Here is a 21,506-nt window from a genome sequence, read left to right on the forward strand (position 1 = left end):
GTGGTAATGAAATTAAGAGCGTTCATTATAGACACCGATGTCAATACCCAGCGTTGTCCGCATGCTTCTCAGATGAAGGATTCTGGTGCTGGCGGATTCCCAACAGACTTGAGAGCTTCTGTAGTAACATGTCTGTCAGTGTAGCTTCTTTCTGAGTATTTGAGGACAAAAAGAGAAAAGCACTGAACTGAAATCGTAGGTCAAAGTGCTAAGGATACCCCTCCAAACAACACCACAAATACGTGGTGAATACTGAAGATACTAAGTCTTTAATAGCTTACTGTCAGATGTTGGGAATGTGAACTGAATGAATGCTTGAAGACTAGCTGTTTACATCTGGTTATAGAATACAGTGTCTTGGCAATTCTTTTTAGTAGGAAAGTCGTTAAGACCACTTAAGAGAACTTTTGCATTATGTCAGTTTGTAATGTCGCGGGGTCTTTGTAACCCAGTTGGCCTTGCACTTAGTCCTATCTTCACTTCCAGATGCTAGGATTACAGGTGTGTGCCACCATGCCTGTATTTTGTTTTGTTTTGTTGAGACAGTGTTTTTCTGTAACAGTTCCTGTCTATCCTGGAGCTTGTTCTGTGGACCAAGTTAGACCAGGTCTCTGGCCTTCAGCTCCTGGAGATCCACCTGTCCCCTCCTCCCAAGTGCTGGGACTAAAGGCGCGTGCCGTCACTGCCCAGTCCTCGCCTGTACTCTTAAAGCAGCAGTTGGAAGGTTGAGAACCACTGTCTTCAAGCATCATTAAGCTTCCTAGTTACAGGAAATCGTGATGGTTAATTGTTCAGTTACTGGGTCAGGTACTCACCGCAAGGGCCTTCCTTTCTTTTCCAAAGACAATGAGAATGGCAGAAACAAAAAGATTAATGATCACAAACCCCATCAAGATGATGCTAGTGAAGACCAGGAAGGAGCCCAGAATTGGGTGTAGAGCAATAACCTGGGAAGACAGGAAGGCCTCTTGGAGTTTGCTTTACAAACTGCCAATATCTGGGATTTATATCTAAACACACATTTGAGTCTGCTAAAACTAGGGAGAAAATGATTCAAAGGAAAATCTAATTGGATATGACATGAATTAAGGATATTAAATTTCGATTTCTCAAGACAGGAGCAGTGGCACACACCTTTAATCCCAGCACTTGGGAGGCAGAGGCAGGTGGATCTCTGATTTCGAAGCTAGTGTGGTCTACAAAGAGTTCCAGGACAACCAAGGCTACATAGAGAAACCCTGTCTTGGAAAAAAAAAAATTTTTTTTTTCTCAGCTTTTACAAGAAAAACAGGTAAGTAATAGGATTGTGGCTCAAATCCTGGTTAAGTTTTGGCAACTCTGGAAAAAAAAATGTCTAAACATGAAAGCTCAGGGTAACATGCATGTGGAAAGAATAAGGCTCATAAAGCCTGCCAGCCATTTGAGAAGCTTCTCTGGACACAAGAGTCTTCCAGGTAAAGGTAAGAAAAACTGGCTTTTGGCTGGGGTAGAGTCTATGCAAGGATTTGGAAGGAGGAGGGAAACTGACTGATACGTTTCCTCCCACCACTGTCTTGTAAGGTTTAAGAACTGACGGTTAAGTTCATTTCTCCTTTAAGAGATGGTGTGTGGTTCCCCACCTACCTTTGCACTTGCCATTCAGTGCTACTATTAGCCTGTTGACCAGTGACTCCCTTGTGAAAGCTGCTACAACCACAGCAGTATAGCAGATAACTGCTGATTAACCTATGTGTAGTCGGCAATCTTTGAATTATGGGTATGCCAGCTGGTTTTACGTCAGCTTGACACATTGCAGTCACCTGAGAGGATGGAACCTCAATTGAGAAAATGCCTCCATAAGATTAGACTGTAGTCAAGCCTGTGTTTCCGTAATTCGTGATTGATGTGGAGGGCCTTATTGTTTGTGGGTGGTACCTCCGTAGGCAGGTGGTCCTGGGTTGTATAAGACATCAGACTAAGCAAAGCCATGAGGAACAGCAGTTCCCCATGGCCTCTGCATCAGCTCCCGCCTCCAGGTTCCCGCAGGCTGGAGTTTAGGCCCTGTTTCCATCAGTGGACTGTGTAACCTGATGGAGCCCTTCCCTCCCAGCTTGCTTTTGTTCATGGTGTTTGATCACAGCAATAGAAGCCCTAAGACAGTGGTCTTCATGGTGAGTCATTGTACAGGTGTTGCCAGTCCCACTACAGCCTGATCACATAAGGACCCATCTTGTTGTAAATAAAAAAATATAAGATGTGTTGAGCTACATAATGTTTATTATTGTTTGCCCTAGGATTATCATGGCAGTATTTTCTAACCCCCTATCACAAATAATAAGACAACAGACACCTGTTAGGTTTTATAATTGCCTTGTTTACCTCGGGCCAGACTGAGATTCCTACCAATGCTGTCGGAATATCCTCACCTCCATCTCCCAGCCCCCACCCAATGCCATCCACCTTAATCCTCCTCCTCTGGTCTACCTTCCACCCATAATCCTATGGTACTTGCTTGTATTCTTCATCTGGGCCTTTTTACGCTATTATTGGAGTCCTTCCTCCAGACACACATGATTTTTTTCTCAAGGCTAACCCATCGTGGAGTCCTCTTCCTTACTTTCCTCCTGTCCATTTGTTTCCCGTGATTCTCCTCAAAAGCCTGGGAACCTAGCCATGCCTAGCCCATTCTGCCCTGCCTTAGGTACAGGCTGTTTAACCAACCAACCAGTTATGTCTTGTCTTAGGTTTACACAAACAAGGATGGGTGTATCCAGTGGGTAGTAACCAGATCTTCAGGGCTAGTAATTAGCATTAGACTAGCCTCCAACAGACCCAAATCTTCATAAGATGCCTATTTGAAGTTTTCCCTTTACTTCATTTAATTTTGCATAAGTTATACTTATGATATTGTGTGGCTTTTAAAAAATAATTTTATTAATGCTCTAACCAGTATACCTGATTCAAACCTGATTGTGTATGTTTGTGTGTGTCCATTATGTAATATAGGAAGACAGGGATTTATGTGGGTGAGGGAGGAGTAAACTCACCAAGATCAGTGTTAACTGTAAACAGAACTAGTTGTTTCCGGCATTCCCTTTGGTTACTTATGTTACAGTTTCAGAGGGCCATGGCAGCTTATGCTATTCTGGCCAGGCGTCCTTTGGCAGCAAGATGAGGCTAATGGGGGAGGAGGGGCGCACTTGCTTAGGAAGCGAAGATGGATGGGCAATGTTGTGCACAGGGGTTGCTTTAAGACAAGGACGAGGGATGTAGTTTCTCTCTTTAGCCTGTGCAGCGGGAGGCTGCAGGTTGAGCAACCCTACCCCATCCCACTAGTAAAGCTGCTAACCTGAACATGATTCTGAACTAACTAGGTTGCTTTTACTCTATCTACCTATCTATGTATCTTACCTCCTTGTGGTTAGAAATTCCCACCAAGAGGCCAACAATAGTCACTGTAGAGCTGAAGAAACTCTGGTAGTCAGAGATGCTCCATCCAAACAGCAGGTTGAACTGAACAGGAAAAAGACCAGTCAGTGGTAACCAATCGAGTTTCTCCCCTGAGGTGCTTGATATGGCCAACAGAAGCAATGAAAATTCTTTGTGGCCATTTAAGTTACTATGACTACAAGATTTATCTGATCTTCATCCTACATCTGATTTTATTTTGTCTTTATCTTAGAGGCATGACAAACATCTGGGTTTAAGATGTTAAATATGGGCCAGGCATGGTGGTGCACACCATTAATCCCAGTGGTTGGGAGGCAAAGGCACTCTGATCTCTGAGTTTTTGAGGTCAGCCTGGTAAAAAATATATATATTAAATATGGAGCATGAATAAATACAGCTTTCCTATCTGACCTTTTCTCAAAAACCCACTGCTAATCAGATGGTTTTCTGTGTAGTGGCCTTTGCTGAGGGGAACAGCCAGGACTGAGCCCTTGGGGAAGATGCTGGGCCTTGGGGCTTACAGTCATAGCATAGCTGCTCAGCAGGATCACGATGATCAGTATAAAGCCCACCACCTCATCCCAGGCCGTGTTCAGTGTCTTGCTGATGACCTGCAACTGGGCATTATATCGCAGCAGGTCCCACAGCTGCACAGTTGCCAGCAGAACCAGGAAGCCCAGGAGGTGAGTGACGGCAGAGTTCACTTTCAGTGCCTCCTGGAAACTGATGAACCTATAACCAAGGAAAGCTGGTACAGTTAATGACACGAAGCAGGAGCTGCCAGTACTTGTCAGCAGCCTCTCCAGGACTTCCTCTCCAGGTTAGCAGCTGAGCCAACTATGTCAGACACCTACTGTGGTGAAAACTGCTTTCTAGCATGGCCCCAGAAACACTGTGAAAACAGCTAAAGGCCTCTTGGCTGGGTGCTGTCTTGAAAAGCCTTTCAAAGCAGCTCCTAGCCGTTTTGTTTGTTTGTTTGTTTGTTTGTTTGTTTTAAGTTTATATTGATCCTAGAAATGAAGACCAGCCTTCACAGTTGTTGGAGTTGAAATCTCTCAAAATCAGAGTTGGTCTAAGGAGCTATCTATCACCATGGCCTGTTTTCTAACACCCCTGTGTTCTCTGACAGTAGAGACACTAGCGAGCTTTCGTACTGAGAGTTTAAAAAGGTGAGAGATTTACCCCACAGTTCAGCTTTGTTGTGTGAAGTACATAATTTTATGTTACAGCAACCGGTTTACTTGGAGAGAGACGCCTATAGCTATAAGCAGGTTGACAAACACAAATACTCTGTTACCTAAGGCCTAGGCCAGTGGTTCTCAACCTGTGGGTTGGACACCTTTGGCAAGCTTTTATCTTCAGAAATATTTACATTATGATTCATAACTATCAGAATGACAGCTATGAAGTAGCAACGAAAATAATTTTACAGTTGTGGGTTACCACAACATGAGGAACTTTATTAAAGGGTCACAGTGTGAGGAGGTTGAGAACCATTGGTCTAGGCAGTGCCACACAGCAGCCTGGAGCTCAGTTCCTACAACCCTTTGGGCTACACAGACCCACTATCCCAGTGTAGACAGTTCAACATAGAGCTATGTGGGACAGTTCTTCGGAAAGGTTTTAGATCTCAAGCCTTTAGCTTTGGAAATACTTGATCTAAAAGTGCCTAACAGCCTGATAAAGGGTAATAGAAAAAAATGCATGAAAAACAGCCATTTGATGTTGGAAAATGTGTCTCGTACTGGGTTTGTATCCTTTTTAAAGAATGATGATCTGTCTCATCTTAGGCTTTCTGCATGCAAAGTAACCCCAATTCCAAGCCTTGCTCTGCAACTTAAACACATTATCTTCCATAGATACTTCAGCACCAGGGCTAGTGCAAACGCCTTATTAAGTTGTTCTTTCTCCCGCGGACACAAGTCCAACTTCTAACAGCTTGCACTGTACAAACATAGATCTGGTGGGGAAGTAGAAGAGTAGGAAGGACAGTGCAGGAGGTCTTGGGCATGAGGTAGGTGTGCCTGTGCGCCTCAGGTCCCTCCCCATCCCAGCCCCTCACCTGTCCCGGTCCAGGCGGTACTGCAGCATATTTTTATGAAGTAGAGAAAGGCGCTGCATGTTGAGCCCCAAGATACTGAAGCTAACGAGGATTATGCTTGTGTCCAGGATGTTTCTTTTCCTAGTGAAGAACCCCAACCTCTGCCGCTTCAGCCGACAGCCCTGAGCAAAGAGAGCATGGTCACCACTGTTGTCTGGATGACCCTAAAGAAAGTAGTTAGTAGTCAGGTCACTTGGGACAGGCAAAGCACATGGGCTGTGGACGTGGGACTATTCTGCAGTCACTTGTACTGCTAACAGGAAAGTTGGCTGCTAATAATATTTTACCAGATACAATCATTCTTGGAGATTATAAAACTACTGTGCGCACTTAACTAAATTATAAGCTCTAAAAAGTTTGTCAAGCTTGGCAATAAAATACTGTTTACAATAATTCCTGTTTTTTATTCTTTTAGTGCTTTTTTCCCAGCATACTTTAACCTTTTTTATATAAGAGCTAAGAAACTGAATAAGGGGGGCTGAGAGAGGGATCCATGGTCAAGAGGACTGGCAGCTCTTCCAGAAGACCCAGGCTCAGTTCCCAGCACCCACATGGCACCTCATAATTAACTATAACTCCAGTTCTAGGGGATCCGACACCCTCACACATATGTGCAGGAAAAAACAAAATAACAATAAAAACCCCAAAACCCCATTGCACATAAAAATAAGTAAATAATTTTTTAAAAAAGAAACCGAGTAACAGACTAGAGAGTTGGCTCAGTTGTTAAGAGCACTGTTTGTTCTTGCAAAGGACTTGAGGTCAATTCCTACACCTAACTCCAGTTCTAAGGAGCCAGCACCTGAATTCTGTAGGCACATGGCACACACACATACAGACAGGCAAAACTTTGATTTAAAAAAGATAAGGGTTTTTTTTTTGTCTTTTTCTTTTTTAAAGAAACTACATGAAATAATTGTGTATTAAGAACCAATTCAATTTTTTGGACAATGCCAGACCTGAGTGAACTATTTTACTTGATAGAAATTAGTCAGCCCCAGAATCCAGGCCTTGAAAAAAGGCCTGCGATGGCGATTGTATTTCCATCACCGAGCCTTCCAGAGGGGGTGATCGGGCGGCTGTTCTCACATCTGACATTTTCAGTTCACCTGTATGAAGGTATAGTAACAGACGAGGAGGTAGTAGGTGACTTGTGAGATAATCCAGGCAAAGCCCCTCTCTGTTGACGGAAGGGAGGTTAAACTGTCCAGTCGCAGGGAGCTGAAGAAAGTCCCTAGTAAAAAGAACAAATGGAGTCAAGAGTCTAAGCTTTCCCTTTTCAAAAAACAAAACAACTCCAATTCTTCCTCGAGCACCACTCTCAAACATTTCAGCCTTCACAGTCTACTTAGCATTTCCCATAGACCTATCCAGAACATTAAACAAACCACATGGAGAAACGTCCATATCACTAAAGTCAGCAGAGAGATCCAAGGTGGAGGGGCACGCATGAACTTTATGCTATAACTGGTGTTTCTCTTTCAATGTAGAATGGCTGCAGAGATCAAAATCTGGGTCACTACTATCCTGTGAATGCTGAGATGCATTCGGATGGGCTACAAGGCTCCAGACATAAGTGAAAGGACAGTGAGGATGGTGGAGATTTATGGTTTTGTAAACTCTCATCATTTTATGAAAGGTCTTGTTGCTGTTACTCCTGAAATGCTGGCGCTGAGATGTACCCCTGGTAGGCAGGAAGTACAGTTAGGAGCTTTTTATTTTAACTTGGTACAGCTACGCTTCAAAATTTAAGGACCCTTCCTCATGTCTTTGGTAATTAAACAAAACCCTTTAAAGAACCCCAGGAAGCTTTCAGAGTCATTTAGAGAAGCAGTTCTCAACATGTGGGTCCCGGCCCCCTTGGCTGTTGCATATCAGATGCCCTGCATATGAAATATTTACATTATTACTCGTAACAGGAGCAAAATTACCGTTATGAAGTAGCAACGGGATAATGTTCTGGTTGGGGTGACCACAACCTGAGACACTGTAGTGAAGAGTCACAGCGTTAGGGAGATTAGAAACCACTGATTTAGAGAGAAGCCTAGACGCTGCTTGCTCTGCTGGCCTCCGAGGGGAAAGTCCTCCAATTAAGAGCAATACGCAGTGGTTAATGGGAGAACAGCTGCAAGTCAATTCTAGGGTAGAGAAGGAAGAGGAGGGAGTTGGATCAAGGTAGACTTCCCACACAGGAAAGGACCATAGCATCTAGCTGTCTGTGAGCTGCCGCTATAACCATGACAAAAGCTCAGCGATGAACACAAAGAAAACAGCGGGAGATGAGAGGTGTGCATGTTAGGTATATATGTGGGTATAGAAGCTAAATCCTCCTCATAGAAAAAGTAACATTTAAAACCGCAAGTCCACAAATAAAAATCATTCCAATTAAAAAAATGATTCTAATTAAGTCTGCCTGAATGAATGGTATGTGATGTGTAAAGAAGGCCTTGTCCTGTGTAAAAGAATCTTTTATTCCACCATTTCAATGCTTGTCTCAGGCTAACTGCCTCCATCGGCTCCTAGGCCCAGTCCTGGAAGATTCTGGTCTGTGTACAGTCTAACCTAGGCCTAGAACGTATGCAGCCTCTCAGACTTACTGCTTAATAAGCTCATCCTTTCTTGTTCTGGGCTGGCAGGTTCAACTCAGCTGTTCTGGATCAAACTCCTTTCCCAACTGACTTATTCAAACTGGCTTTTCCTTTGGCCCCTGAATTGTTCTGCTTGGCCTCAAACTAACTCCAACAATCCTTTTAAATCTGGCTCTTTCTCATTCTCTGGCTCATTCCATCTTGACCTGTGTTCTTTCTCTGCAACCTGTCTCTCTATTACTGTCCCAGTAAAACTTCCTCTCCTCTCTGTGCATTGCCCATTAAATAGCTTCCCTAACTCTTCTCCTGAGAGTTGGGCAAATCCTATTCTATCAAATCTTTCTCTGCTTCATCACCTTTTCTGCCATTCAATTAGGCAACACTTTCAAACATAAGTGTTTCCTTCTACAAACAATCTTTACCTTCATTGTTTGAAATTAAAGGCGTGTACCACCACACCTGAATCTAAACTTTTCTTTACCAGAAACTTGCTCTATACGAGGCTGGCCTTGAATTTAGATTTACTTGCTTCTGTCTCCTGGATTAAAGGTGTTTTTGTATTCCAGGGTAAGACCCAGAAGATCTTTAGATGTGACCTCTTGCCAGAACAGGCATGTTCTGAATTAACATTCCTCTACAGCCCTGAGATAGCCAGACTGCAGAGCAAGGAGAAGAGGCCAGCATACCCACACTGCTGGATTCCAGGATGAGAGTCACTGCACAGAGCAGATTCACATTGGCATTGAAGACCATAAGTTCCATCAAGAGGGCTTTGGTGCGGTGATCCAGCCAGCGCCTCTGCTCCAGATGCTGCAGAACTCTGGGGAGACAGGGAAATGGAGCCCACTGCTTTCTCCATCCTCTGCTGTAATGAAGACAGCACTCTGGCGCCATTACATACCACATGAGAAGCCACATTCCTTGATCTAGTGTTTCTATATCAGACTTCATGAGTAGTAACACCCAGACTCCCATGATGGTAACGTGGATGGTTGACTAAGAAACAGACTATTCACAGTTGTGTTCACACCAGGGGCGGAGACTGAGGAAACCCTATTTGACGTTTAATCTGCAAGGCAGGATTAATTTCATAAACATTGTCAACTACTATTTGAAACATTAAATACTCCACACCAACACCTGTCCAGTCCTGAGCGGTGAAAGAAATACAAACACCATTATTTGACTGACAGTGTTTTTGAGTAATTCCTTGCTGCTTTAATTTTGAAACCAGTTTTATTTTAAAATTTTATTACATTTATTGGGGGTGTGTCTATGTCACGGTGAGTATGTGGAGGTCAGAGGACAACTTGAAGGAGACGGTTCTATCATGTGGATCCTAGGGATCCATCTCAGATCATCAGACTAGGTGGCAGGGATCCTTACCTGCTGAGCCATCTTGCCTGCTCAGAAAACAATTCAGACCTTTCATTCACAGGGAGAAAGACTATCAGGATTCACATATTAAACTACTCTTTAAATTCCTGACTATTTAATTTGGACATCTTTGGGTTGGTGTTCACATCATGGTTCACAAAGGTACACGCCTTTAATTTCAAACAATGAAGGTAAAGGGCAATGTCTCCCTGTACATTTGAAGATCACAGTGTGTCTCAGAGAGCTCACCTGAGTGCCAACTGCTCCTCCAATTGAAACTAAAATCTCTTTCCAGGTTAAGAAGTCTTTTTTTTTTTTTTTTTCAAGTCGACAAAGCAAAACATATCTTTAACCTGAAGCTGACCAAGAAATTTCTAGGGGCTGGAGAGATGGCTCAGAGGTCAAGAGCACTGGCTACACTTCCAGAGGTCCTGAGCGCCCTCTTGAGATCTGCAGGCATACATGCAGGCAGAATACTGCATACATGATAAATAAATAAAGTAATTAAAAAAAAAGAAATTTCGAAATTTAAATGTGTAGTTCCAGGAGCTGGAGTGATAGCTCAGTGGTTAAGACTACTGGCTGCTATTCTAGAGGACCTGGGTTTGATTCCCAGCACCAACACGATGGCCCACAACTGTCTGGAACTCCTGTCTGAGGGGATCTGACACCCTCTTCTGGCCTCTGAGGGCACTTCACACATGTAGACAGACCTATATGCAGGCCAAACAGCCATACATACCACATAGTAATAAAAACAAGAAAGGGCATATTTCCTTAGAAGTGTAAAGTAGAAGTGTGTATGTACCAGAGCCCATAGAGAAGCATTGCAGTAGCTGCTGGGACTTCTCACCTGGCTGCAGCACTGGAGTTTCTCCCGAGTCTTACGACATAACCTCCTCCCGAGTAAGTGGCAAATTCCCCTTGGATGGGATAGCCTCCCAGTGACTCCTGACTCTGATAATGCCAAATGCTGTCTGCTTTTGTGACATTTGTATCCAGGGGCACCCAGCCAGCCCCGTAGTTCTCTCTGTCTTCCTGATGTTGAGGATGTGACTTCATTTGCTCACGGAGAGATACTGGGAAGAACATGTCATTACGAATGCGAATCTGGCGTAGCAAAACATTGCCCAGAAGAAAGGAGTTCCCGTCAGTAATAAATCCTAGTAAGAAAGTAAAAGAAACAACTAGAAAATTGTCTTGTTGCTAACTGAATGAGGCAACCCACGTACACGTCATCAGCAACTGTGAAAACATTTAGAGATATGAGCTAATGCAACCAGACAAAAAACAAGTATAAAAACAAATGAAATAGTGGGATAACTTATAAATATGTGTTCTCTAAATTATGAGGATCAGTGGAAAAGCTGCTAACTTAAGTGCTACGAACTAGCGAGCCAACCCTCCAGCCTGAGCAATAGCTTTTTAAAGTTAAAAATGTAGGGTGTTAGAGAGATGGACAAAGGTTGAGGGGTACTTGCTACCCTTCCAGAAGATCCAGTCTGGTTCCCAGCACCCAAGTCGAGCCACACCTACACACATGCCTAAAAGTGGATTTAAAGCCCTATACATATAGGGTTAGAAATATGGTTCGGTAATTAAGAGTAGTTGCTGCTCTTGCAGAACACCCAGGTTCGATTCCTAGCACCCACACTGTGGCTCACAACCACCTGTAACTCCACTGCCAAGGTATCTAAAACCCTCTTCTGACATGCACAGACTCCTGCGCGCGCACACACACAGACACACAAAACGCATGCATTCATGCAGGCAAAACACATGCAAGAAATAAAAAGTAAGTTTAAAAGTGTGTATATACTCCAACCTAGCAAATCTTTTCCAAGGAATTTCTCAGATACATTTGCCCCTATGTGAGGTAATGAATGATATTAACAGTCTTACCTGATTATAGAAGTTATAGGGCATCTGTACAACAGAGTTCTATATATAGTAACTCCTATATAACAGTTCTATATAATAAAACCGAGTAGGGGCAGCCTCAACTACATTGATGGGGACACCCCCAGATAAACTAGGGGAAAAGCAAATTCATGACAATGCTTGCAATCTGCCAGCATTTACTGTCACCTAATCACTTTCCAAACTCTGACCATGGCCCGTGAGAAACTGGGGAAAGGTCAGCTGGCTTGCTCTATCTATCTATCTATCTATCTATCTATCTATCTATCTATCTGTCTGTCTTTCTATCAACTATCTGTCTATCAACTATCTATCTATCTATCTATCTATCTATCTATCTATCTATCTATCTGTCGAGACAGGGTTTCTCTGTGTAGCCTTGGCTGTCCTGGACTCTGTAGACCAGGCTGGCCTTGAACTCACAGAGGTCCGCCTGCCTCTGCCTCCCCAAGTGCTGGGATTACAGGTGTGTGCCACCATGCCCAGTTCAGCTGGCTTTTTTATATGGCTGCAACTCTGAGGACCCTCCAAGAATCTATTCCTTGAACATCTTCTATGCAGGCTTAGTTTTGACTGTTCTCCCAAAGGCCAATCGCTTCAGGGAAAAAATTGAACTGATGAGACTGGGCTGCCCCAGAACTGTCCTTACCTCTGTAATCCCCATACAGGTTAGGAAGGAGGGTGCGGTTGGCCCAGGGGTAGAAATCCTCCACAAGTTTGATTTCTGAGAGTCGGTGAGAGAACCTCTTCCAGATAGCTTGATGGAGGAAAAATCGATTGTAGTCCTTCACAGAGTAGACAGAAGTCATCAGCAGGGTCAGGAAGAGGATTTGCACTGGTTTACAACAACAGAAAAAAAAAAATCAAGTAGTTATTTTAGAACTCTAAATATTTTTCATTTTTCTTATGCTTAGACATTTGCAGGTCAGAGAGTCAAAATGGAGCTGGGCATAGTGTGTGCACTTTAGGCAGGTGGATCTCTGTGAGTTCGAGGCCAACCTGGTCTACGTGGTAAGTTCCAGGAAAGCCAAGCCACACAGTGAGACTCTGCCTCCAGAAAACCAAGCCAAGCCAAACCAAGACAACCAAACAACCAATCAAAAAAAAAAAAAATATATATATATATATATAGTCCAGTGGGCATTTTAAAATAGTTCAACCCAGTATGTGCAACACACACACACAGAGTAATATATACATTCATCTCTATACACAGGAACATATGCATATATTTGTGTATTCATATATATTTCTTTTCCATAATCATCCTGCCAACAGTCAGAAATTTAACTCAAGATACATAACCCCCCCCCATTAAAATATTGTATTTAAAAAAATATTGTGTTTTGATTCTTGGAGCTAAGTACTCTTTTGCATTGTGGCTCATCTTGATTAAATTCATAAAAGGGAGGGGATAAAAAAAAATAACAGAATTTGGTCCAGGGAATCCAGTAGGATACCAAATATGCTAAATTAGTCACTCAGCACGTAGAAGAACCAATTTCCAAAGCAATTTCATCTTCCCCCAATCCGGGGATTATGTAAATTGGATATTGTTTCCACTCTGCAGGTGGAGACCCTGACTTCCACCTCAGTGAAACCCGAAGACCCCAGGGGTCTTTCCATTGGTCACATGACCCGAAGAGCTGGAATTCCAAATTTTATTTTAAAAGGCACTTTCCTGCCCTTCCCTGTTCGCCATCTTATTTCCCGCTGCCCTCCCCCCCCCAGACAGTGTGCTACAGAGGTGCATGCCGCCACTACCCTTCATACCCAGAGTGCTGCCAGTCATCCTGACGAGTGGCCTTTTCCAGTCTCTCTTGGGCTGCTTGGCTGGGGTGGTCATTGCTGGGGCAGTATAGACGGGATTATTCTTGTCTCTCAGACCGGGAGCCGGTGAAGAGTGCTTCACTGTCAGATATCGAAATACAGGCCAAGCAAATGATGGTTAACTGTTTGTTGAGCTCCTAACGTGAGCATTTCCTGTCCAGCATTGGAGGAGCAGAGGAAAGGATGTCTAAGCAGCACCTCCCTCTCTATGGAAAAAGGCCTGAATTTTTCTTCTTAAAATTCCAATCCATGGGGATGGGGGGGGGGTCTGGGGAGATGGCTCAGCCGTTAAGAGCACTGGCTGTTCTTCCGGAGGACCCTGGTTCAATGACCAGCACCCACATGGCAGCTCACAACTGTCTGATCTGTAACTCAAATTTCGCTGAGCTCTCAACACTCAACTGTTTTTCTAGCCCAAAGTTCCAAAGTCCTTCCTCAGTCTTCCCCAAAACATATGGTCAGGTCTGTCACAGCAATACCCCACTATAGTGGCACTCATTTGTCTTAGTTAGGGTTTGTATTGCAACAAAACACGATGACCAAAAAGCAAGTTGGGGAGGAAAGGGTTTACTCAGTTTATACTTCCGGATGATAGTCCATCCCTGATGGAAGTCAGGACAAGAGCTCAAACAGGACAGAACCTGGAGGCGGGAGCTGATGCAGAGGCCGTGGAGGGGTGCTGCTTGCCGGCTTGCTCCACATGGCTTGCCCAATCCTTCCTATAGAATCCATGACCATAATGGGCTGGGCCCTCTCCCATTGATCTCTATTGAGAAATGCCTTACAGCTGGATCTCATGAAAACATTTTCTCATTGAGGCTCCCCATCTCTGATGACTCTAAGCTTGTGGCCAAGTTGACACAAAAACCCAGTTAGCATAGTATCTGTTGTCTTAAACATAGCCCAGGCTGGCTCACACCTTCATGATCTCTGCCTCAGCCTCCCAGATGCTCAGATCACAGACATGCACCACCATAGCCCAGCAATAAGGATTCTTTCAGTGCTGGGAATTCAGTGCGGTGCCTCAGGCAATCAGACAAGGCTCCACCACTGAGTTTGTCCCTAGCCCTTTCATTTTAAAAATTAGATTCAACAGGCATAAACATGCTGTGTGCATCTATCTTAGACTAGAGACCAGGGCTTCTGATCAGTGGAGAACCCATTGGGAACATTGGTCTCAAGTTTAACCTGAGTAGAAATCATCTGGGCTTCTATTCAATGCACATTCTGGGACAAGGCCCAACACTGAACATTTCTGAAGAATCCAGGAGGTGACGATGGTCTGGTCTAAAGACTGAGTAGAAGAATGGAGAGATTTATAAGCAAAAGGCAAGGTGAGAGATAGGGTTGGAAAAGAGACAAAAAGGGGAGGAAATTAAAGAAACATCACCAAGCCAGTGCAGACTTGCACACCTGTAATCCCAGCACTCTGGGAGGCAGAGGCAGGCTGATCTCTGTGAGTTCAAGGCCAGCCTGGTCTATAAAGCAAGTCCAGGACAGCCAAGGCTACACAAGAAACCTTGTGTCAAACAAACAAACCAAGAAATAACAACAACAACAAAAAACAAAACCAAAAACAGAACAAAACAAAAATGTCACCAGCACACATGTACAAGTGCCAAGCAATCGCTGGAGAATAATCAAAACTTCCCCCAAAGAAAGTTGGAGATGCCTTCGCAGAGGAATCGGAATCTGATTTTCTTTTCAGTGCTGGGAACCACATATTCGGGCCTCCTCCAGCAGGCACTCTCCTGCGAACTATACTGCACAGTACATTTGTCTTGGAAGGCAGGTCTGCTCTTTGTAAAATTAAACAGTAGCTGGAATTATCTGAATTACCCCAAAGTGCTACAATTCTCTTGGCATGCTGATCCTGGTCTCTGTTCAGCCACGGTATCTGGTTCGCCATCAGTGAGATCAGGAACGTGAGGAAGATCACCTGGGGACAAGAATCACTCAGGCACTCCAAGAGCAGGTGTTGGAGGTCCCAGAGGGTGATGTCATACATCCAAGCGAGGGTGGGGACTGACAGCTTGTTCCATTTATTTACACATTTCCATAATCTTACAGTCAGGACACCCAGGTGGAGCTCAGGGAACTTCTGAGTCAGTTCTCTCCTTCCACCATGTAGAAGTCCAGGATCAAACTCAGCTTCTAAGCTGCTGAGGGACCTGACCAGCCCCTGGTGTGGGTATTTTCATGTTAAGAAATTGTAAAACTTGCCAGGTATGGTGGCACATGCATTTAACCCCAGCACTTGGGAAGGCAGAGGCAGGCAGATCTCTGGGAGTTTGAGTCCAGCCTGTTCTACAGAGTGAGTTCTGGGACAGCCAAGGCTACACAGAGAAACCCTGTCTCAAAAAAAAAAAAATTAACTTTAGGTCTGGAGAGATGACTCAGAGGATAAGAGCACTGACTGCTCTTCAATTCCCAGGTTCAGTTCCCAGCACCCACACGGCAGCTCATAACTGTCTGTAACTCCAAGATCTGATACCCTCACACAGACATACATGCAGGCAAAACACCAATGCACATAAAATACAAATTAAAAAAAAAAAACCTGTCCTCATCTTTAACCATTCCTGCAGCTAGTTATTTTCTGTTGTTAACTTCACATACGTGTCCAACAAATATCACTCTGCCTGTTGACTTATTTCCTAGCTGTCAAGACACCGTGATGGTCTGCGCCATTCCTGCATACCTTTATTGGCTGGCTGATGAAGATGTCTTGAAGCACTGATAGCATCATGGAAATAACCCAGCTGATGGCTTGGTCTTTGTTCAGCTCCAAGCTGTAAAGTGTTATGAAAAATGCCGAAGCCAGGCTGACGATGCCTGGAAGGAGCCAGCAGCTGTACCGCAACCATCTGAACAGGCAAAAAGACACAGGTTTCCTCCCTTCTTCCGAGCTTAAGATGGGGAAACTGGTTGAGGGCCTGGAGAATAGAAGTTGAAGAATCTATCTCCCACCTGACAGCAGGAGAGGCTCAGGAAGTTCACGGGTATCGACAGGAACCCACATAGCTTACCTGCATGGCCCTTGCTCCCTGCGAAGAACCTGAGTTTGCAGGAGGTCCTGGAGGGTTTGAAGTTGGCTGACTGCTTCAGAGAAGCCATAGAGATGGTTGTCCTGGGCGGCACTGAGAGCATCTAAATGCAATTTCAGTCTCTGCAGAACTTGGAGCAGGTAGCGACAGGAATGGTAGTGATTTTCAGAAGCCGCTGTGGATTTATTTCCAGTTGACATGGTCAAGGTAAATAAAGATAAATAAATAAAATAAGTAGCAATCAGCGATGGAGATGAGCGACTTATTAGGTGACAGCAAAGCCAATGTTTCCCAGGACTGATGGAGACAGGCTCTGCCTTCCACAGTACTGCTCCCATCTGAGGGTGCGGACACAGCTCACCATTGCACAGCGAGCTGCAGCACACGCAGCCTGGAAGAGCAAATGCCCAAGCTGCATTCAAAATCTGTAAGTCATGCTGCCCCGTCCACTCAAGGGAAGACAAAGATGATGCGACAGGTTTCAGGGAGTATGGGGATCGGGATAGTTTTCTGTTTTTCCAATTAGTACTGTAGTTCTACCTCCTGGATGTGTCGACCGGAGCTATCAGCTCAAGGTTGAAAGCTTAATGAAACTAAACAAGCATGAATTGCCTTGTGCAGAGAGGCAAAAATGTGTAAGAACTTGAGGTGTGCATGGGAGTGGAGGTGATGCAAGAAGACTGCCTAAAATGGCCTAAAGACTGGACTTTACCGTCTTCCCAGCCGGATTCCGTCTGCCGGTGACAGCCTTGATCTTCTAAGTGACAATAAATGAGGCTAGATAAAAGCTTCACCAGCTTGTTAATGTCACAAGAGCTCCATGAAGACTGTTCACACTCTGAGAGCGGATGCGTATTTCTCCTGAGCAGGAATCCCACGGTGTCCTTTAACTCCTGGATATGGAATGGAGTTGAGAGACTTCTTCCATCTGTCTGGCATCAGCCGGCACCCAGTGCCACTACAGATGGCAAGCCCTGTTTCTCTTAGTCAGGGGCGCGTGCCTAGTGTAAAGAAACTCAAGGCTTCCTTTTCAAATGTTTTCAGAGAAGAGTCACCCCACACTGCCTTCAGAATCATTTCTGTGAGAGACTATAGAATGAAAGAGGGGCTGTTTGCTCAAACATCAAAGACCGAAATAGCTCTGAAGCAGTACTCGCTGCCCCACTCAGTCCCTAGAACAGTTCATAACCTTGGAAGAAAGCTGAGACTCTGACTGATTACAACTCAGTGGACAGAAATTAGGGGAAAGACATCAAAGGGCCCAGGACCCTGCGAGCCTGCCAAGAAATCTTCTACGGCTCTTTCCCACAACACAGGAGGGGGAGGATACTTTCCATATTTAAAAAAAATTAGATAACTACGCTTACCTTGACCACCTGTGTGACAGAGGGGGACTCACAGACCAGAGCTGAGGGACAGGAAGCCTGGGCGGGAGGAACCTCTGGCAGAGTTTCTGTCGGGTGAACCAACCGGAAGAGCCACCCAAAGACAAGATGGATAGGGAAGAGGATGATGGAAGTCTGGATGCTGATGAGCAGCTCGGCTAAGGTCACAGCAAGCGGACCCACTGAAAGAAATGCATGGTATCACTCTTCACCCTCCAGGATTAGAGCTGCTTAGGGAGGAATTTATCTGGTGGGTAGAAAGTGTTCCATGGCAGTAAAGATCCTGGTATGTTCCCAAGACTGTTTATCACTGATCGCACCCACAGATCGTGCTAACATCTGACTAATGTCAGGGCGATGGACCGGGAACCAAAGGCACAGCACTACCCGAAGGCACACCCCGACCCGGGTTCTAACCCTTAAGGTAAGGAGACAAAGGCCGGCAAAGCAACCCCACGACAGACAGCGCACATCAGGGCTCATGCGTACATTGCTGCTCATCCCTCTTGGCCGTGGTGCTGCCCATCTTCCAGAACATAACATTGATGACCATGTCACAGAGAAGCAGTGTCAGACAGCAAGAGAGCCGCTGGACCCTCGTAAACTGGTTCCAGGGATGGCGCGTTGCAACTGAGAGCCACAGATAATCCTGAGTGAACTTCTCTATGATCGTGGAGGAGAAGAGGTGTCTGAAATGAGAAATTAGGTGAGAAAAGACACAAATTGCATGTGTATCTATGTGTATGTGTGGGGGGCACAAATGTCACATCAACTGTGTGGAGGTCAGAGGACAACTTGTAGGAGTCAGTCCTCTCCTGAAACTATAAGGGACCCAGGGGTTGAACTCAGGTCATATGAGTTCAAGCGCCTTTACCCACTGAGCCATCCTGCCAGCCAGAGCTTTCGCTTTGAAGCAACCTAGACTAAGGCATGATTTGTCCAGATTTATTTACTTGATTTTGTATGTATGGGTGTTTTGATTGCATGTATGTCTGTGTACCACATGCATGCCTGTTGCCCATGGAGCCCATGAAAGGGTATTGGATCCCCTGGAATGGGTGGTTGTAAGTCATCATGTGAGTGCCACAGACTGAATATGGTTTCTCTGCAACAGCAACAAGTTCTCTAAATGCTGTGCCATCTCTCTAGCCTGGTATGAGCTCTTTACATCACATGAGACTTTAAAATTAAAAAAAAAATCATTTTGATGACCTAAGAATTTTGGTAGATTTCTTTTCTTCAAAAGGAGACTTCTCTTCAAAATACTCTGGGAAATCCACATTTTGTTTACCTTCTGTGGAGGAGCCGTGATTAGTGTGTGAAGTGGAAGAACTAAGGAGACCTGAGTAGACTTCACCACAACGCAGTACTTGAAAGGCGGAGGCAGGGGAGTCTCTGTGAGTTCCAGGCCAGCCGGGGACAGATAGCAAGACCCTCCCTGTCTCAACTCTCAACCCAAACAATAACGCAACAAAACAAACACCAAAGAACCCCCACCCCCCGCAAAAGAATAAAAATTATAAGAAAACACAGAAATAAAACCAATTTGTTCTCTTTCGTGAGATGTTGTATGTGTGTTTGGAACAGGTTAGGCTTGGAAACTCCACCCACATGGATGACAGGCAAATACTCTGTCGTTGATATATGGGCCCTGAAAAAAATATGGTCAAGAAATAAAAAAGATTACTACACACTGAACCGGAATCCATCCACCCAGGCTGAGCGGTGCTTTAGTTAGTAAAGTGCTTGCTTTGCAAGAACAAGGACCTGAGTTTGGTTCCCAGAAGCCATGTTTAAAAAAAAAAAAAGCCAGGTGTGGTATTCTCTCTCTCTCTCTTTCCCCCTTCTCTCTCTGTGTAACCTTAACTCTCTTACTCCCTTGGCAAGCAGGAAGGGAAGGCTCAGGCACACTTAGGGACCGACCACCTGACCGATGACGTCATGGCCCACTGTGCCCACGGAGCCCAGCGACAAAGCCTGGGAGGCTGGCTGCTTCTAGGAATTCTGGGGAATCTCTGTTTAATCTTCCACTGGGCACTGAACTAACTGTGCAAACCCTTCAGTTGCGGCATGTGACAAAGAATACACACGTCACAGAGTCAGTTCGGAAAAGTGACTCGGTGCACAGGTGTCGATAAATACAGCAAAACTAGCCTGAACGGAGGGAGCTGACTTCTTGACCTCTCTGCAACAACAAGGCTGTTTCTAACACATGTAGGTAAATGAGAGAGCATGGCTGATAACAGATAGGGGAAAGACAGTAAAGGGATTGTCTGTGAGGAGGCCGAGACATTGTACTTACCAGACTGGTAGCCCAGCCTTGCCTTGAACACACGATCCCCCTGCCTCAGCCTCTGAGTGGTGGGGATCACAGGTGTTCACCACCACACTTGGCCTGTAGACAAAGACTTCTAATCACATAGTTTAAATCAAAGAACTAAGGGAGACTATGTTACGAGAACCGAAAAGAAAGTAAAATCTTAGTCTTATTAGCTAGGACACTATGATGACGGAAATTACCATTAAAAGATAGAAATGAGAGTTGAGACTACAGTGAGTGAGACGAGAAACTCACTGCGAAGCCTGTGGCAACCTGTTGTCTTTGTTTCACAATGTGCATATCCTTCAACTCAGAAACCCTGGTTCTAGAAATACCCGAGGGATTTCTGCACGTCAGGTACAAGACTGTCCCTGTACAGTGACAAATCTTATTGGCACCTAAACCCATGACATTTATTTCCTCCTTCCTCTGTTCTCTTTTGTCTGTTTGTTTTGGAGACAGGGTTTCTCTGTGTAGCCTTGGATGTCCTGGACTTGCTTTGTAGACCAGGCTGGCCTTGAACTCACAGCCATCCACCTGCCCCTGCCTCCCTGAGTGCTGGGATTAAAGGTGTGTGAAGCCATATACGCTTCCTTCCTCTGCTCTAACAGCACCTGACTTTGCTGTGGCGAGGAGCCATGGGGAGTTTTTCCCAGGCTACAGCGCGCAACTATTCAAAGCCTGTTAAGCTGATCTTATCCAGTTTGCTAGGCCATTGTTTATGGGTTTCAGCTTGGGCTAAAGTAACCCAGAGGGACCCTGTGTAACCAGCTAGCACACAGCCAATGTGACTGAATAAGGACACTGGCAGAGTCAAGCCACATAGCCCTAGGCGGGGCAGGCAAACCATAAACTTTATGTCCATGTAAGAGTTTGAATACAGTTTCAAAATTCCTTTAACCTCTCCCATCAAATGGTACAGTGTGTCTGTCTCTTCCCTGGGAATCTGACCTGCTGAGACGGGTCCCAAAGAGCAGGGAACTCCTTAGTTCTCTTGAAACGCCAGTCTAGGAAAAGCTGGTCACAAGGTAACACACCCAGCTACCCTGGGGCTGCTATGCTTGGGCAGCCATGTGTAGGCGATGTGTGGCTGACCGCAGTGTCAGCATGGAGTCACAGGCAGCGACAGACCCAGCCAGCCTGGCTACCCAGGCATGCCCTTCCCTTAACCCTTTATCCTTAAAATGGCGACAGAAACAGAATGCTTGCTGGAGGGGGCACTATTTCTGCGCTGCCAGGGATGCCTCAATCCTACCTGAAGGAAGAGAGCTCCCTCCTGGAGGCTGGCGTGAAAACCCGATCCCGCTCGCAGTTGCCCAAGTCCACAGCCAGCCAACAGTTACACTGGAAATGCCATTTCTTCCTCACAGTCATGTCGCCGACGATCACCCGGCTTACATACCTACGGTCAGATAGACATCACCATGTTACGAAGGTGGGCTCGGGCTGCCTGCTGTGCGACAAGAAGCCAGCTTGCACTTGCACTGGGCATCCAAGTGACTGACGCTT

General features: G+C 45.1%; 1 protein-coding gene across 1 annotated transcript in view; it reads right to left on the reverse strand.

Annotated features, from left to right (window-relative positions):
- Positions 1 to 21,506, reverse strand: part of Pkd1l3 (polycystin 1 like 3, transient receptor potential channel interacting) — a 52,879-nt gene that overhangs the window by 1,671 nt on the left and 29,702 nt on the right. The window contains exons 14-30 of the mRNA XM_060393251.1: positions 21,253 to 21,400; positions 18,167 to 18,366; positions 17,660 to 17,859; positions 17,005 to 17,185; positions 16,275 to 16,467; positions 15,947 to 16,181; positions 15,085 to 15,184; positions 13,189 to 13,326; positions 12,065 to 12,250; positions 10,349 to 10,658; positions 8,805 to 8,938; positions 6,640 to 6,764; positions 5,492 to 5,652; positions 3,951 to 4,161; positions 3,391 to 3,492; positions 816 to 947; positions 48 to 151 (exon numbers count right to left, since the gene is read on the reverse strand). Of these exons, the coding sequence (XP_060249234.1) occupies positions 48 to 151; positions 816 to 947; positions 3,391 to 3,492; positions 3,951 to 4,161; positions 5,492 to 5,652; positions 6,640 to 6,764; positions 8,805 to 8,938; positions 10,349 to 10,658; positions 12,065 to 12,250; positions 13,189 to 13,326; positions 15,085 to 15,184; positions 15,947 to 16,181; positions 16,275 to 16,467; positions 17,005 to 17,185; positions 17,660 to 17,859; positions 18,167 to 18,366; positions 21,253 to 21,400 (2,860 nt within the window). The remainder of the gene's footprint in view (positions 1 to 47; positions 152 to 815; positions 948 to 3,390; positions 3,493 to 3,950; positions 4,162 to 5,491; positions 5,653 to 6,639; positions 6,765 to 8,804; positions 8,939 to 10,348; positions 10,659 to 12,064; positions 12,251 to 13,188; positions 13,327 to 15,084; positions 15,185 to 15,946; positions 16,182 to 16,274; positions 16,468 to 17,004; positions 17,186 to 17,659; positions 17,860 to 18,166; positions 18,367 to 21,252; positions 21,401 to 21,506) is intronic.

This window comes from Meriones unguiculatus, chromosome 10, assembly GCF_030254825.1.
Source record: "Meriones unguiculatus strain TT.TT164.6M chromosome 10, Bangor_MerUng_6.1, whole genome shotgun sequence".
In the NCBI taxonomy this organism is placed as follows: Eukaryota; Metazoa; Chordata; class Mammalia; order Rodentia; family Muridae; genus Meriones; species Meriones unguiculatus.